The sequence below is a fragment of the Enhydra lutris genome, unplaced genomic scaffold (genome assembly GCF_002288905.1).
Source record: "Enhydra lutris kenyoni isolate GAN:26980312 unplaced genomic scaffold, ASM228890v2 scaffoldscaffold12, whole genome shotgun sequence".
In the NCBI taxonomy this organism is placed as follows: Eukaryota; Metazoa; Chordata; class Mammalia; order Carnivora; family Mustelidae; genus Enhydra; species Enhydra lutris.
The window spans coordinates 53,972,740-53,990,923 of NW_019154096.1; the positions used below are offsets into that span (position 1 = coordinate 53,972,740).

At 41.1% G+C, this 18,184-nt stretch overlaps 1 protein-coding gene and 1 pseudogene across 1 annotated transcript in view; both read right to left on the reverse strand.

Annotated features, from left to right (window-relative positions):
* LOC111145330 (chromosome unknown C10orf76 homolog) overlaps positions 1-18,184 on the reverse strand; it is a 182,045-nt gene that overhangs the window by 17,227 nt on the left and 146,634 nt on the right. The window contains exon 24 of the mRNA XM_022500169.1: positions 17,555-17,633. Within this exon, the coding sequence (XP_022355877.1) occupies positions 17,555-17,633 (79 nt within the window). The remainder of the gene's footprint in view (positions 1-17,554; positions 17,634-18,184) is intronic.
* LOC111144731 lies at positions 4,287-4,464 on the reverse strand (annotated as a pseudogene).

Sequence of the window (18,184 nt, forward strand, 5' to 3'; positions counted from 1 at the left end):
CGAGCCCCGCATTGGGCTCTCTGCTCGGCAGCGAGCCTGCTTCCTCCTCTCTCTCTCTGCCTGCCTCTCTGCCTACTTGTGATCTCTCTGTCAAATAAATAAATAAAATCTTAAAAAAAAGCAAGGACATTTAAGTAACTATTATAGGGGAGCCTGGTGGCTCAGTGAGTTAAGAGTCCGACTCTTGATTTTGGCTCAAGTCATGACCTCACAGTCATGAGACTAAGCCCTGTGTTGGGATACATGCTGAGCATGGAGCCTGCTTAAGATTCTCTCTCTGGAGTACCTGGATGGCTCCGTGGGTGAGGTATCTGACTACTGATCTCAGCTCAGCTCATGATCAGGTCCTGAGATTAAGTCCCACATCAGGCTCAGTGGTCAGCCAGAGTCTCTGCTAGTTTCTCTCCTTTCCCTCTGCCCCTCCCCCTGCTCCCTTGCGTACATGTGTGCACACTCTAAAACACATAAAATCTTTAAAAAGAAAACTCTCTTCCTCTTCCCTCTGCCCCACCTCTAAAATAAAAAGAGCTATTATAGGGCACCTTGGTGGCTAAGTCCTTGAGCGTCTGCCTTCGGCTCAGGTCGCTCAGGTCGTGATCCCAGGGTCCTGGGATCGAGCCCCTCATCAGGCTCCCTGCTCAGCGGGAAGCCTGCTTCTCCCTCTCCCACTCCCCCTGCTTGTGTTCCCTCTCTCACTGTGTCTCTCTGTCAAATAAATAAAATCTTAAAAAAAAAAAAGGTATTATAAATGTGTTCAAGTATTTTAAAATGTCCATGAACATAATAAGAAACAAAATGGAAGATGTAAAGGACAACATAATAAAATTGCTGAGAATTAGTATGATAGAATATCAAAAGCAGCCAGAGGGGAAAGAATATATTACATAGAAAGGGGAAAAAAAGAGAAGAATTCACATTTCTTGTCAGAAACTATATAAACCAGAAAACAACAAAATACTATCTGTGCCCCCCAAAATTACTGTTAAGCTAGAATTCTATATCCAGCAACACATCCTTCAGAAATGAGGGTGAAATACAGATCTTTTCAAACACTCTGAGAGAATATGTTGCCAAAAGTCCTGCACTACAGAGATGTTAAAAGAAGTCCTTCTGGCAGAAGGAAAATTACTTTATCTGGGTCTATAAATAGGAATGAAGAACATTGGAAATGGCAAATACATGGATAAATACAAAATACTTTAATATAAATTTTTAAATGGGAAAAAAGGTAATTGACTCTTTAAATCAAAAAATAATAGCAATGTGGGAATTCCTATGTTGTGTGCATTCCCCCATGTGCCTATGTACACTATTAGATTTGGGTTTTCTCCTGTTTAAGAAATAATAATAGTAATAGCAATGTATTTATAAGACCTGGAAGAAAATTTATAAATGTATGACAACACTAGTACACAGGGAGCAAATAGAACAAATGATTACAAGGTTATTACATGTTACATGAAGTCATATAACATTATTTTGAAGGTACATTGTGATAAATTAAAGAGCAACCACTAAAAACCAAATGAAGAGGTACAGGTAAAAAGTCAACAGTGGACATAAAATATACTAAAAGACACACAGTTAATCCAAAAGAAGGCAGAAAAGAAAAAAAGAACAGGTGGAGAAAAAGGGGAAAAAAACCCAGTAAAATGGCAGATTTTAACTCAGCCATACTGATAAATAAATTAAATGTAACACTTCAATCAAAAGACAGAGACTGTCAGATTGGACATAAAATTAAGATCCAACTTTGGGTTGTCTAAAGGAAATTCACCTAAAATATAAAGACACAGACAGGCTGAAAGTGAAAAGATGGAGAAAGATATCCTTCTGAAGACACTAATTAAAGTAGAATTGCTATTGTAATATCTGACAAAGGAGACTTCAAACGTGGGTGGCTCAGTTGGTTAAGCATCTGCCTTTGGCTCAGGTCATGATCCTGGGGTCCTGAGATCCAGCCCCAGGTCAGGCTCCGTGCTCAGCAGGGAGTCTGCTTCCCCCTCTCGCTCTGTGCTTGTGCACTCAGTCTCATGACCCTGAGATCACGAACTGAGCCAAATCAAGAGTCGACACTTAACTGACTGAGCCACCCAGGTGCCCCAAATCCTATGGGCAATTAAAGGGAAAAAGGATATAGGCTATATATGAACAACTTGTGCCAATAAATTTAACAACACACATTAATAAATAACTTCCTTGAAGATACAAATGACTAAAACTGGCTCAAGAACAAGTAGAAAACCTGACTATCCCTAAATTTATTAGAGAAACTGAATTAATAATTAAAATACTTCTCCCAGGGACACCCTCTGCCTACAGCTCCCCCCGCCTGTGCACTCACTCTCTCTCTCTGACAAATAAATAAATAAAACTTTAAAAAAATGCTTCCCACAGAAGTATACTGATATATGCAATTTACTTTGAAATGCATAAAAAACTAAGATGGCTTGATGGAGAGCCACTTATGGATCAGGTATGTGATAAAACACAGTAAAGTGTAAACGACAGAATCTAGGTGGTGATTATATTGATATTCACTGTGTAATTTTTTCATCTTTACTGTGTATTTTCAATTTTCTTTCTTTCTTTGTATTTTTTTGAGAGAGAGAGAGAGAGAGAGAGAGACAGAGAGAGAGAGTGGGATGGGGGGCAGAGGGAGAGAATCCCAAGCAGTCCCCATGCTCAGTGTGGAGTCCCATGTTGGGCTCAATCCCACAACCCTGAGATCATGAGCCCAGCTGAAATGGGTACCCAAACAACTGAGTCATTCAGGCACCCGTGAAATTTCTCATAATAAAATGTTGGGTAAAAAATTCTTCCTGCAAAGAAAACTCTAGGCCCAGATGCCCTCACTGGTTAATTCTATTAATCATTAAGCATGATATAATCCAATCCTACACAAACTTTTTTTCCTACACAAACTCTTTTTTAAAAATGGAGGAAGGAATAGTGCACAACTTATTTATAGAGCAACATTATTCTAATATCAAAACCAAAGACATTGCAAGGAAACTATGGAACTGACATCCCTTATAAACACTGATAAAAATAATCAACAAAATATTAGCAATTCAAATTCTGTAATGTATAAAATAAATACTGCATCATGATCAAGAGGAGTTTATCCCAGGAATATAAGGTTAAGTTAGTATTAATCACCATAACTCTGTATCAGAATAAGGATTAAATCCAGGGGCACCTGGCTGGTTCAGGGAGTAGAGCATGCAACTCCTGATCTTGGGGTTGTAAGTTGGAGCCCCACACTGGGTATAGAGACTACTTAAAAAAATACTTAAAAAGGAGAGAGAAAATCCCTATAATCATCTCAGTATATGCAAAAAAAAAAGCACTGATAAAATTCAACATGTATTCATGATAAAAAAATTCTCAGCAAACTCAGAATGGAAGTTCAACCTAACTTCCTCAACCTAACACAGGGAATCTCTGAAAACTGACAGCTAACACATTACTTAATGATGAAAGACCAAATGCTTTCTTTTGGAAATCTGAAAGAGAGGTCTACTCATTTCAGTATTTTACTGGAGGTCCTAACCAGTGCAATAAGGAAAGAAAAAGAAATCAAAGATATACAGATCTGAAAGAAGTAAAACTGAAATGATCAGTATACAACATGCTTATGAGCACAGGAAACTCTAAGGACCATAAAAAAAGAATTAAATATGAGTTTATCAAAGCTTCAGGAAAAAAGGTCAATATAAAACTATTTTGTCTAAACACTAAGAAAAAAAATTGAAAGTCAAAAATACCATTTATATAACATAAGTAATTAAATAAGGGGAAAGACTGAACAAAATAGGATGCTCAAAAACTACAAAACACTGATGAGAAAAAGATGTAAAAGATCTAAATAAATGGACATATATCAAGTTCATGGATTTGAAAACAATATCATTAAATATTAATAATATTAAATAAATAATATTAAATATTAAATAATATTAAATAAATAAATATTAAATATTAAATGAACAATATTATTAAAGTGTCGATTCTCCCCAAAGTTCACCTAGAGTTAAAGCAATTTCAGTCAAAATCTAAGCAGACTTTTTTTTATAGAAATGGACAAGCTAATTTCATTCTTTGTATGGAAATGCGAAGGACCCTAGAATATTCAAAACACTTTTTTTTTTCTAGTAAAAATATGGAATACTTCACAAATTTGCATTTCAAACTTGCACAGGAGCCATGCTAATCTTCGCTATATCATTCCAATTTTAGCATATGTGCTGTCTTGAATGGATGATCCATTCAAGGAAGTTCACTTAACCCAACTTAATGAAGCCTGTATCCTTTGAGTACTGGCGGAAATACTGGCAGCATATATTGAGGCCATAGGCTGTATTTCCAGATCAGACTGTGTCAGGACGGGCAGATGCAGCAGGCAGCAGCACCCTGGTCAAATGTCCTCAGATGGCTCCAGCAGAGCTGCTGGTAACCCATCTTGCTCTCTCAGATGCAATAAGACAAAAGGTGATAGTAAGCATACAGTATGATGCATACCCATATAATGGGTAAAATTAAAAACACAATTCCAAATATGAGAAGAATATGGAGTAGCTGAAACTTATATTCATTGTCAGTTGGAATGAGAATTGGTACAGCTTTTTTTTTTTTTTAAGATTTTTATTTATTTATTTATTTGACAGACAGGGAGCACAAGTAGGCAGAGAGGCAGGCAAAGAGAGAGGGAGAAGCAGGCTCCCCGCTAAGCAGAGAGCACAATGTGGGGCTCGATCCCAGGACCCTGGGATCATGACCTGAGCCGAAGGCAGAGGCTTTAACCCACTGAGCCACCCAGGCGCCCCTGAAATGGTACAACTTTTTAAAACAGTTTGGTAGTTTTTCTTTAAGATCTTTATTGAGACATTATTTATATACCATAAAATTCATTCATTTAAAGTGTACAATATATTCACATATTTGTGGAACTATCACTATGATCTAAATTTAGAACATTTTCATGAACCCCTCAAAAAACTTCATACCCATTAGCAATCATTCCCCATCCTGTTAGTCCTGGGTAGCCATTAATCTATTGTCTTTATAGATGTATCTATTCTGAACATTTCAAATAAATAGCATCTTCTGGCTTTTTGTGAGTGGCTTCTTTCACTTAGCATATGTTTTTTTTTTTTTTTTTTTTTTTTTTTTAATTTTTTTTTTTTTTTTTTGACAGAGAGAGATCACAAGTAGACAGAGAGGCAGGCAGAGAGAGAGAGAGAGAGGGAAGCAGGCTCCCTGCTGAGCAGAGAGCCCGATGCGGGACTCGATCCCAGGACCCTGAGATCATGACCTGAGCCAAAGGCAGCGGCTTAACCCACTGAGCCACCCAGGCGCCCAACTTAGCATATGTTTTTAAGAGTCATCCCTATTGCACCAGGTATCAGTACTTCATTCCTCTCTGTGGCTGAATAATATTCCATTATATGGATGTATCATATTTTTTATCTATTCAGTTGCTGATAGACATTTAGGTTGTTTCTAGTTTGGGGTTATGAATAATGCTACTATAAACATCTATGTAACAGTTTTTGGGTGGACATATTTTTAAAAATATTTATTTATTTGAGAGAGAGAGCGAGAGCACGAGCAGGGAGGAAGTGGGCCGAAACAGACGCCCCTGTTGAGCAGGGAGCCTGACACAGGGGCTCGATCCCAGGATCCTGGGATCATGACCTAAGGCAAAGGCAGATGCTTAACTGACTGAGTCACCCAGGTGGCCCAGGTGGACATATTTTCATTTCTCTTGAGTAAATATTTAAGACTGTTACAATACAGATGAATCTCAGATACAAAAGAGCATGTATATATTTATGCAAAATTTTATAGAAGACAAATCTAATCTATAGTGACAAAAAAACACATGGATGCTTGCCTAGGGCAGAGACTCAGGGAAGACTGACTTTAAAGGAGAACTTTTTTAGGTGATGGAAATGTTCAATGTTGTGGGGGTGGTGGACATATGTATTGGCATAAATGTCTTATGTCTTATTATATGTTAATTATACAATAAAGTTTTTAAAAATTCAGTAAATAATGGCTAGTTAAAAAAAGATGTATGGTCATGGAATAAGCTTATGTATTTTTTTTTTAAAGATGTTATTTATCTATTTGACAGAGAGAGAGGCAGTGAGAGAGGGAACACAAGCAGGGGGAGTGGGATAGGGAGAAGCAGGCTTCCTGCTGAGCGTGGAGCCCGATGTGGGGTTTGATCCCAGCACCTGGGATCATGACCTGAGCTGAAGGCAGACACTTAATGACTGAGCCATCCAGGAGCCCCAGCTTATGTCTTTTTTTTGGTCTTACTATTCTATTTTTGCTTGGGGCCAAGAATGATTTAGATTGACATATTAGAAAAGTAACTCTGAGTTAGGAGTTCTCAGTATTTTGACAATGCCAAGGATTCCCCTCACTGTGTTCCTCCCTTCTACTCCTCCACTCCTGGAAATCCTCCCTGACAACTTAAATGGACTGTGTGTAGCAATCAACAGTGTTTAGAATAATTTTCAGCTGGGCACTAGCCACTTAAAGTTTTTCTAAGTGGCTGTACTTACCCGAACCTTCTGACAAACTCAAATCATTTGCCAAGCTTGGAGGCTTATAAGGTCCTGCTTTTACCAACCTAATGATGGTCCTGATTTTGCCTTTTTTTTTTTTTTTTAAGATTGTATTTATTTATTTGACAGAGAGATCACAACTAGGCAGAGAGGCAAGCAAAGAGAGAGGGGGAGGCAGGCTCCCTGCTGAGCAGAGAGCCTGATGCCAATGCAGGGCTTGATCCCAGGACCCTGAGAGCATGACCTGAGCTGAAGGCAGAGGCTTAACCCACTGAGCCACCCAGGCACCCATGATTTTGCCTTTTTAAGAAAATGAGGCAAAGATAAAGATATGAGACAGTGAGGACTCTCCTTATGGAAATCTACTTCAAAAGAAAGTCACTGGCCCACCATTTATGGATTTCTGAGGCAATATTTCTCTAGGTTATGAGAAGAACAGGAAGGTTTTATCTTAGGTTTATAAAGGGTCAGGAGGGGCTGTAAGCATGTCACATACATCCCCTGAGGTCTACAGGAGAACACACAGGCAAAAGTCTAAGCAAGAAAACAGCGATGCTGTTTCTCATACTGTGAAGTCTTCAAGGGGAGGCATGAATTTTGCATTTTTATAGCCCCTGGCTTGGCACACAGCAGATACTTCTGTACTTTTGCACTGAAAAAAATGAATCTCGGGGGACGCCTGGGTGGCTCAGTTGGTTAGGCGGCTGCCTTCGGCTCGGGTCGTGATCCCGGCGTCCTGGGATCGAGTCCCGCGTCGGGCTCCTTGCTCATCAGGGAGCCTGCTTCTCCCTCTGCCTCTGCCTGCCATTCTGTCTGCCTGTGCTTGCTCTCTCTCCCTCTCTCTCTCTCTGACAAATAAATAAATAAAATCCTTAAAAAAAAAAAATGAATCTCGGAAACTTGAGGCTAGGACACGTATTCCTTGTCTTACTGCACTAACCAAAGACACTCAGAAGTAGAGATTCTTAGACCAAGAGAGCTTCTGAGAGCTTCCTTAAGAGGTTAAGAATTGGTTCTTTTTCAAAACACTTTAGCCCAAAGTGGCTGAAACAACGAAAACAAGCCAATAGCCCAGGAACTAGAACAAATAACAACCTGGTAACAAAATCTGACTCTACTGAGTGGGGATCCCTCCCTCTACGATGTGTTTACAGTGACCTTCAATCCAAGATAACCTGAATCTCTCTCCAGGGCACAGTCATCCAATATAATTGTTTGGAACCTAGGATCCAAAAGGTGGACACAAATCTCTTAGGGGAAAAAAAAAAAAAAAAGTACCTTTTAAAAGGTAACTGTTTCCTCTATACAACCATCCTGCATATAATATGTAGATGTTTCCCCCCTTTATTTTCTCTTTCTATTTTCATCTCCTATACTTCAGGACTAAACTCAATTTCAGAACCAGTGTAAGTTGGCCAACTCCCTTAGTCCATCCATGTCTTTCAAGCCTGTTACTAAAGGGCTTTCCACTGCCCTGAGATTTATTGATCTGACACTGGCTCTGCCCTTCAGCAAGGTGGATCAGATAATGAACCTCACAGTGGGTGATTAGTGAGAGGCCATCAGCTGGTTAAAGGAGTGGTGACAGTGACTTTCTTTAATTTCCCTGGGCAGTTGCCCCACCTCTCTGACTTTATTTGGCTGAAGCCCTAGGCAGCCCTCATGAAGCTTTTCTTTGCACTAATTACAGATTCAATGTGCCCAGGCCCTTACCCTCTACAAGCAAGGCATGCAATCACACTAAGAGGCAGCCAAGGTAATGTGGGTGGGAGAATCATGACACAAATATCACATCAGGCCTTCTCCTTCTCTGTGGCTTACTGTAGGCAGGATACTCCTCCCAGCTCAAACCAAGAGGCAGGTGTCTCTGTCTTCCCCACCTGAGGTTTCTTTCTTTGGAAACATCACATCTCAGGGAGGGAGAGAGGAAAACATTGTCTCTGCTCCTAACTCACCAGCAATGTGACATGGGGGTCTCTGCCTCCCTGTCAGGCCTCACTTATTTATCCCTCCCTAAAAGACAGAATTCTTTAACAGAAATGTCAGTTGGGGGCTACCCACAATTTCCCGCTAGCTGAGTGGGTCATTTTTAAGATTGCAACTTCCTTCGCACCGTGAAAGGTCAAAGTGCTGTCATAGCACCTAGCAAAAACATTTCCAGTTAGCACAGCCTGTAACAGACAAATGTTTGCATGGCAACATTTTTGGCCTCTAATGTCAGCAGAGTGGTAAACCATACTTTTTCCAGCACACGTTACAGAGTTTTGAGCTACTTCCTGAAGAAGAGGTTGCAGTAGAAATAAAATAAAAGTTCCCAAAACTCTATTTGGAAGGAGGAAGGTAGCTAAAAAAAAAAAACAAACCAAAGAGGGAAGTCCTACTTGTACATGCTTATCTAATAATTAGAGTAAAGGATCCTTCTCAGATTAAACTAAGAAAGCAAGGGCTGCTGTCTCCTATAACCTCTGGAAAAGCTGACAACTGGAATTCCTACAAGCTGCAACACTGTTCCTCTGTGCACTGCCAATGAAGCTTCACTAGCAATGAAGCCTGACTGAGGAAGACCAGAAGTTCATGTAGTGCACATTTCAAAATTCATATTTAGCTGGAGAAAATGCTGTCAGCAGCAGAGAGGAATATTAAGCTGAGCTCTTCACCAGTGACCTCTGCATTCATCTAGCTTGGCTGTGGGATATTGATGTTGAAAGTCTTTGTTTTGTTGCTGTTGTTTTAGCAAAATGAAACTACTACTTTTTTTTTTTTTTAAGATTTTATTTATTTATTTGACAGACAGATCACAAGTAGGCAGAGAGGCAGGCAGAGAGAGAGAGAGAGGAGGAAGCAGGCTCCCTGCTGAGCAGAGAGCCCAATTCGGGGCTCCATCCCAGGACCCTGGGATCATGACCTGAGCCGAAGGCAGAGGCTTCAACCCACTGAGCCACCCAGGCGCCCCGAAACTACTACTTTAAAAACAATTAAAATTCAGTGTGCCACCTTTTAGAGTTTGGCCCATGTAACTATATTACCTATTAAAATAAAATCTCTCTCTCTTTTTTAACTCACCATGTTCCTTTGGTGTGTGGAAAAGCTTTATTTTTCATAGTGATTTTGCAGACATGCTTGATGGAATAAAGAGACTCTTTCCTCATTTATAAAGTTATCATAATGTTCCAGAACCCTCTACTTAGGCATTTCTGCCTACCTGGCAGGCAACTCCTCAAGCCCCTGTTTAGTACTTACCTTCCTCAACTAAATGGTCCCTTCCCAAACCAGGACTTTTCCCCATGCCCCAGGAGTGAGCCCTGCTATCTGACCATCCTTGCTTCTCCTTCCACTTCCTCTCCCTGGCCTTCCTCCTCCTCCAGGATACCTGGCAAGCTCAGGTTGTCACACATGCCTCAGCCTGATGAAGAGAAGCAGCTCAGACGTCAGTGTCAGACAGACCTATGATCATGTTACAGCTTCGCACAAGCAGCTGTGGGACCCCGGGCAAGACTTAGCCTCTTTAGCATCCTCATCTATAAAATGATAACGGCACCTACCCCAAACAGCTGATACAACACTTAAGTAAATAACCTATGTAAAACTGCCAAGCTCAGTAACTACTAGCTGTTCCTTTCCTTTTATGTATTTATGTCCTCTTAAAATCCAAGATATCATCTCTCCTTTCTCTGGCAGTGCAGCCCACCTCCTGGTCCAAGTAAAACTGTGGCCATCCTAGCAGCACATCATCAGCTCACGCTCTTATGTGGACCTTCTCAAGATGCCCTATATCACATAAAGTTGATTTCTGAGGTTAAACAGCTTGTAAGAAAATCTGCCTCTGTCTTTCCTGCCTTAGTGAGTCCAGTTAACGAACAACTCACACCAAACTTTTTCTGCCAAATAGGTCACCTGAAAGCTGGAGTCTAAGTGACAGCAACGAGGAAGCCAATGCTGTGTCCCATGCTTGCACTCAGTAGGAATTTGCACAGCAACCATCACTCAGGGTTATAGAAAGGCAGTGCAAAACTACAGGCTGTTGTAGAAAAACACAATGCCACGTACAAGAAACTGAGTCATGGCTATCACAGGAGTCCTAAATCTCAGATCCCCAGTGTGTGTCTCTGCCAAGGCTGCTTTGCATGGTGGTTAAGGCCCTGCTCTAAGACGAGAAAACATCACAGCGGCTCTCAGAGTGGGCTACTCAGAGGTCTCAATCGCCCTGGGGAGGACCTTGTATCAGTGGTTCCCAGGGGGAAAGTAGGGTACACTCACCCCTGCTCAGAAAGGCCTGCCTCATAGCTTTACAGCCCCCTTCTCCCAGTCATCCTCAACAACCAGTGATTTGATGGTGCTGGCTCATACATGCTTGGTCTGGGAGAGCTGACAGTTAAATTTTCAAGCATTGTGAGAGCCACAGGGCTTCACACTGGTAGCCACAGTGTGAGCAGTCACACCCAACACTACAAATCAGCCCCCTTCCCAGCCGCCACTTCCGTCAGGAGTTCTTCAACATACACTAGCACACCAAGGGCCCCCAACTCTAAAGCTGAAACATCAGGCTCCATTTCCTCACAAGCCCTGAAGCTCTTAGGATTATCTCCCCCGAGATCTTTCTGTGCTTCCTCTTAGATGTTCTCAAGTAATGGGTGCCACCCAGGGCCCCTAACAATGTTTGCCCCACGGACTAGGGCTTTTCTCTTATTACTGTCTCACTCCTCTGTGGGAAAATAAAGCTAGGTTTCATTAGGATTTCTAAATGCCTAGCATTTATTTGTAGTGGCTCTTATCTTAGGATCTGGAGAAAATCAAACGGTTTAGAAAGATTACTAGTAGACAGACATAGTAGCTTCCAATGTAACTTTTATTCATTCAGATATGAAGCACTGTTTCCCTAATTTACCTTAACCTAATCCTACAAATAAGTTAGATTCTTTGCTTTGTCACAATACTTTTGACGTTACCCCTTGTAATATAAAACATTATACATGCCTCCTCTGATTCCAAAATACAAAGCCCTAGTGAGAGTCGAGACTTAAATGATAATGGGGGGAGGGTTACTATGTCCTGTCCTATGGTTCTGTTACATATCGGGATGCCAGTAGACCAGCTTGTGATACTCCTGGAAAATTCCTAAGTCTGTATTGTAAGGGCCTATCCAGCCAGAGCAGCCCCACCCCCGTTGAACTGCCATTTTGTTGTAAAACTTAAATTGACCTTGCCCCCCACCAGGGGAACTTATTTAAAAGCAAGTCCAGGAAACCAGTCCCAGGTAACAAAGTCCAAGTACAAGGGTGGGTCAGGCCAGGTGGAGGTATTCAATCAGTGGGGGCTCATACTGTCTCCTAGCTACCAAGGAGTATGGGCCCCCGCCCTTTGGGAGCCTTGTGGCGCCAATCCTAACCAAGGTGTGATAGGCTGGTTCAAATGTCTACTAGGGTAAATTGTAATTCAATTGGTCACCTAGCATCACTGTGGAGTTTCCTGTGTGTGTTACAATCTAACTGGCCACCTGTGTGTGGCCAGGCCCAACCACATGGCCTTTGCTCTATAAAAGTTAGTCTAGAAAGCAGGAAGGGGTCGTCCTCTCTGGAGGGGCGGCCCCGGCCGGTCTGTTTGACGGTCGGTATGATTCCTGATGCTTGGCGCGAAATAAAGCTTTGCTTGACCTTCGCTTTGTATCAGTCTCGCTCCTTTAATCACGGACCCATTATTGGGGTACCCAATTTTGGGGGGACCCAACAGTATTTAGAGAAATTTTTAGCCGGCTCCTGAGCCACTTGCCTGAAAGGTACATCAGTTTCAAAAGAGGTTTGCCCACTCCTAGAAAACAATGTAGAATGGTGGTTGCCAGGGTGAGGACGAAGGGGGAAAGGTAATGTTCAACAAAAGGGCTTTAGTTTTGCAAGATGAAATAGTTCTGGAGATCAGTTGTGCAACAACAAGCACACGTCAACACTACTGTACTGTACACTTAAAAGTGAATGGTTACGGTGGTAAATTTTGCTATGTGTTTTTTTACCAACATTTTTTTAAAAAGCTTGGTTTGCCCAGTAGGTCTCATCACATGCATAACACTGAGGCTAGTTCATATTAGGCCTTTGATGAACACTTACAAATTGAATCAAAGGCAGGACAATTAGAACAGAGATTAGCGTCAGTACAGTAGGAATTATGGAAGTTGTGATGACAATTTAAATGACTGGACTGTTGTTCTTTTTTTTTTTCCTCCCAAAGATTTTATTTATTTATTTGACTGAGAGAGAGAGCAGGGGGAGGGGCAGGCTTCCCACCAAGCAGGGAGCCAGAAGCAGGGCTTGATCCCTCCATCCTGAGATTATGACCTGAGCCAAAGGCAGACAGATGCTTAACTGACTGAGCTACCCAGGAGTCCCCTGAATTGTATTTCTAAGTCATTCAGCCTCTGGGTACCCTGTGACCCAAGGACAAGATTTATAGAAACTCTGGGACTCTTCTCTCTTCTTTCTGTCTTTTTTCAGGTCCTGGCTTTGAGTACATTTTATTTTTTATTTTATTTTTTAAAGATTTTATTTATTCATTTGACAGATAGAGATCATAAGTAGGCAGAGAAGCAGGCAGAGAGAGAGGAGGAAGCAGGCTCCCTGCTGAGCAGAGAGCCCAATGCGGGGCTCGATCCCAGGACCCTGGGATCATGACCTGAGCCAAAGGCAGAGGCCTTAACCCACTGAGCCACCCAGGTGCCCCTTGAGTACATTTTATAATCTATGCCTCTTCATTTATCCAATCCCTATCCCTGCTCTTGAAGGTCCTCCCAATTCTTTCCTCCATATGGCATTTCTTGACCACCACAACCTACAGAGATCTTCCTCTAACAGGAGCTCACAGATCCTACTGCTAGTACCGGTCAGCTATCAATAAGCTGTAAGCAATCTCTTGAATTTATTCCATCTTCTGAGAACAAAGACCGTTTATCATATTTCTGTATTCCTCAAATGGCTAGCACAATCTGAAGCACACAGCAGGCACTAAATGCTAAAATACTGATAGCTGAAGGAAGCCTAAAGAAAGCAAGAGTGCAGGGTGCCTCAGTGGCTCAGTCCCTTAAGTGTCTGCCTTCAGCTGAAGTCATGATCTCAGGGTCTGGGGACAGAGGCCCTCCTCAGCAGGGAGTCTGCTTCTCCCTCTCCCTCTGCACCTTGTGCACCTTCTCTTTCTCTAATAAACAAATAAAATCTTTTTTTAAATAGCATTTTTAAAAAAGATTTTATTTATTTATTTGACAGACAGAGATCACAAGTAGGCAGAGAGGCAGGCAGAGAGAGAGGAAGGGAAGCAGGCTCCCTGCTGAGCAGAGAGCCTGATGCGGGGCTTGATCCCAGGAGCCCGGGATCATGACCTGAGCCGAAGGCAGAGGCTTTAACCCCCTGAGCCACCCAGGCACCCCAATAAATAAAATCTTACAAAAAAAAAAAAAGGTGGGCTAATCATTTATTTGTTTTCCAACGGGATATTTCAAAGTCACAAAATTGGTCATCAATGTGACTAAAATCTTAAGGAATCAGGTGCTCAGAGAAGGTTTTGACTTGAATCCTAAATTGTGACTATGTACTCTAGATATTCAGGGCTCTAGAGAATCTTTTATAAAGTTCTACCATGAAGCCCTCTCTTACCTATTAGGAAATTAGAGCTGACATAAATCAGTATGTTATTTATTTATACGAGAGAGAGAATGCATGTGTGCACACACAGGATGTAGGGAGGGAGAGAAGGACAAGCAGACTCCTTGCTGAGCATGGAGCACCATGCAGGGCTGGATCCCAGGGACCTGAGATCATGACCTGAGCTAAAGTCAGATGTTTCACAGACTGAACCACCCAAGCTCCCCTTTTTAAAAAATATTTTCTTTCATTTTGCATAACATCTAAAATTAATTATTCCATTAAAATTTTACTATAGAGAAGTGTGTTTTCTTTTTCTTTTCTTTTTTTTTTTTTTTTAAGATTTTATTCACTTATTTGTCAGTGTGGGACTCAAACCTATAATCCCAAGATCAAGAGTCACACGGTCTTCCCACTGAGCCAGACTGGCTCCTCAATATGGGCTCTATTTAAGAAAAAAAAAAAAAAAAAAAAAAAAAAAAAAGGACATATATAGAGAGACAGAAAGTACAACAGTGGTTACCTTCAAGAGGGGGAGGGAATGGGTAGTTATTGTTTAATGGGCATAGGCTTTCAGTATGGAATAATGAAAAAGTTCTGGAGATGTATAGCAGTAATGGTTGCACAATGATGTGAATATACTTAATGCCACTGAACTATAATTGGAAAATGGTTAAAATGGTAAATTTTATGTATATTTTATCACACACACAAAAAAGGAATCAAAATGGACAAGCTTCATAATCAACCTTGGACAAATGTTACAGCTGTGTATAAAATATAAAAAATGCATGCAGTTTATTATACTAGATAATGCACAACCATTCAGTTACACTGAGGGTACTGACTGTTTCAAGGGCTTTGTCCTCCATGAAGACAATGAGAAGTAACCGAAAAATGTCATGTATCTCTGGAAATCTGAAAAACAGCTCCAGGGTGAGAGAATGGGCTTTATTTATTAAGTAATAATAAATTTACAAGCATCACCTTGAAATGCCTCAGACTGAGGCTGGGATGTGTCTAGGTGTTGTCAGAACTAAAAAATTCACAAATCTCTTGCCAGAACAAAATGGCAGGCTGGGCAGGCAGATCTAGCAAGAGCCCTCTTTGGTCTGCTATTTTACAAAGTGCTATAAATTCTAGTTAACACCTATCCATGGTCTTTGGGTTTTATTTTAGGAGTACGTTAGAATCTACTTGGGGATTGAGTTCCTGATTTTTTCTTTGGACTTAGTTTGAGCCTAACAAGTGCAGGGCCCTGCTGGATCCCAAAGCCAGCTCTTCAGGAAGCTGTGAATACACTTAACATTAAGTGATATTAGCACGGATATTCACAAGTGAAGGGAGAGAAGTGCTGCAACACATGTTGGAGATTATCAAGGCAGTCAAATACTTCTATTCCGATAGTGCTGAGAATAAAACCAAGTGCACTGTAATGCTATCATTCAGCGCCCTTCAAAGTCAGTCAGGGAAGAGAAGCAACAACTATTTTGAGGGCAGTTTTGAAAAGGGTCCCAGAATAGTATCACCCTTTCCCCACTCCCTAAGTGAAAAGGATTGCTAAGAGAGATAGCAAGTGTACAAAAACTCCATGACACAAGGACTACACTTAGATTATTCACCACTATCCCCACTACCTAGCACCATACCTTGTAAACAGCAGGCATATAATTATTTATTCCTTTGAGAGCTGCTATCCTCTCCCCACTCTGGAATAGGGCTGTATACTCTCTCTCCCCACAGAAATCGCCTCATCTCTGGCTTGTGGACTCTTTCTGAGACACTTTCATCACTTCATTTAACTTTGAGAGAAGTTGGAGGAGGGTGAGGACACGTGCTTGCTAATCATCCTTTTCCAGATTGCCTCATGCGCCAGAATGGATTTTTATTATTGGTCTGTGGCTGCTACTGCTGTAAAGAGATTTCAGCCTGACCTTCCCAAGCTGCTGGGGGGTGAATACTGCACGTGGCTCACAGGGAAAATGTGTCCTTTTTTTTTTTTTTTTTTTTAAAGCTTTTAGACTAACCAGAGCTCACTGTGGTAGGAAAGTCACCCTTTCTTTCCCCATACAAAACTCAAGATGTTGAATTCTTTTGCATAAAAATGACAAAGTAAACTGATCTGAACTGGTCCAACAGGAAGAAGGTAGCATCCCGAAGCACCTCACAGAAAGCAGTGGCATCAAAGAACAGTACTCATGAAAAAAGAAAATGAAAGCCATTTATAAAAGCAGTTTCAATAAGAGGATGGAAATCTCACAGCTGGCCTCACAAAAGAGAACAAATATGTCAAAGGGAACAACTGATAGTCTAATAGAGTCCTATCCATCTGGCTGAGGAAAGAGCCACTGGTGGGAATGCTGAGAAGCCTGTCTGTTAGGCAAAAGGCTGCCTGCTGCCTCACTGAGTGAGCTGAAGAGCTTTTAGAAACACTGGAACACAGGTTCACACCAGAGCTGGCTGGCTATACCAGCAAAGGACTCAGAGAAGGGTATACTGATACACTGGCAAAAAAAAAAAAAAAAAAAAAAAAAAAAAAGGGAGAGGAGAGTATGTTTTTTTTGGTCTGGAACTTATACCTGGGCTTTCAACTCATGACTACCCTGGCCCTCCATCTTGGGAGTTGGTGGGGTGGGGGGTGAGGGAAGAAAGGAGATTGTGTGAATAGAATGTCTCATTTTGTGCTTTTAAAATCAGAACTCAAGAGTCTCATTCTGAAACATCAAGTTCAATCCCATGCCACACTAATGCCCCATCTGTACTTTTATATAATGCAGAGCTGAGTGCAGGCACTTTGGGAGAAGGGGAAATCAGGCCAGACTCAAGGAAAACAAACACTAATGCTATCTGCATCTCCAGCTCAGTCCATACCACAGAAAAACCTCAGAAATAATTGCTCAAGGCAAACAGAACTCAATTACTAAGGAAAATCTGCCCCAATAAGGGCTTATATTTTAACACACCAAACAGCATCAAATTAAGCTGAACTCAGAGTTTTTCTAATTGGCAGTTTTATCCATTTCTAAGTTCTCATTTCTTATTTTTAAATATCAAAATGACTCTCTGCCTAAAATTAAAAAAAGAAATGCCTATCACCCACTCTAAAATAATAATTCACTAAATTTTCACCTACATATCTTCTATATAATTAAATCAACCCTTCCAACGGCACAAAAGTAGAAGCCATCCCTCTATTTAAAGTACTATCAACAAATCGCTTAGTAATTGCTCTTAGAAGCCTGGTTTCTGCTACCAGCTCAGTCACAGAATACTTCTGCTATCAAAGAAAGGACAACTGCTTGATCCCAGCCACAACTTATTAGGGCCACTCTGGGGAGGGTACTGGCTTACCTGCTCCTCTGACAGCTGGGATATGTGATTCACAGCAGCATAGGATTCAATTTTGGGGTTAAAGTGATTGATGATGGCTCTGAAAAAAAGAATTAACAATAATATGACATCAGATGGAAGAAGAAGATAAATGAGTAAAAAACAAGTATCAAGTACCCTCTAGTTTAGAGTATGCGTGCATAGGAGTGATTGTCAGAAGCTAACTATCTTTTTATTGAACATGGCGATGAACCTGAGAACTCTGAAGTAAGAGGTATTTAAAATTTTTTAGACCAAGAGTAGAATCAAATGCCTCTGCTCTGCAAATGAACTAGGGGAGGGGAAAAATCTCAACCAAACAAAAAAAACGGAGCATCCTTCAGGCAAGAAACAGGACCCAGGGGGCTGTCCACTAGGGGGCCCTGCTGTTTCAGTCAGAAAGAAAAGTTGTTTGCTCTGCTCTGACTTGGGAGAGCAGGGCACTCAGTAAAGCTGGACCAATACATAGGCTAAATACAATCTTTGAAGAATCTGAGTTTTGTCAAAGCCTAGAACCAGTCTTCACACTTGTTAGTTAATAATTTCAAGGCAAAATTTTATTTCCAGCCATTGAAACCAAAATCTGAGTGTCATTTTGAAACACTTCCTCTC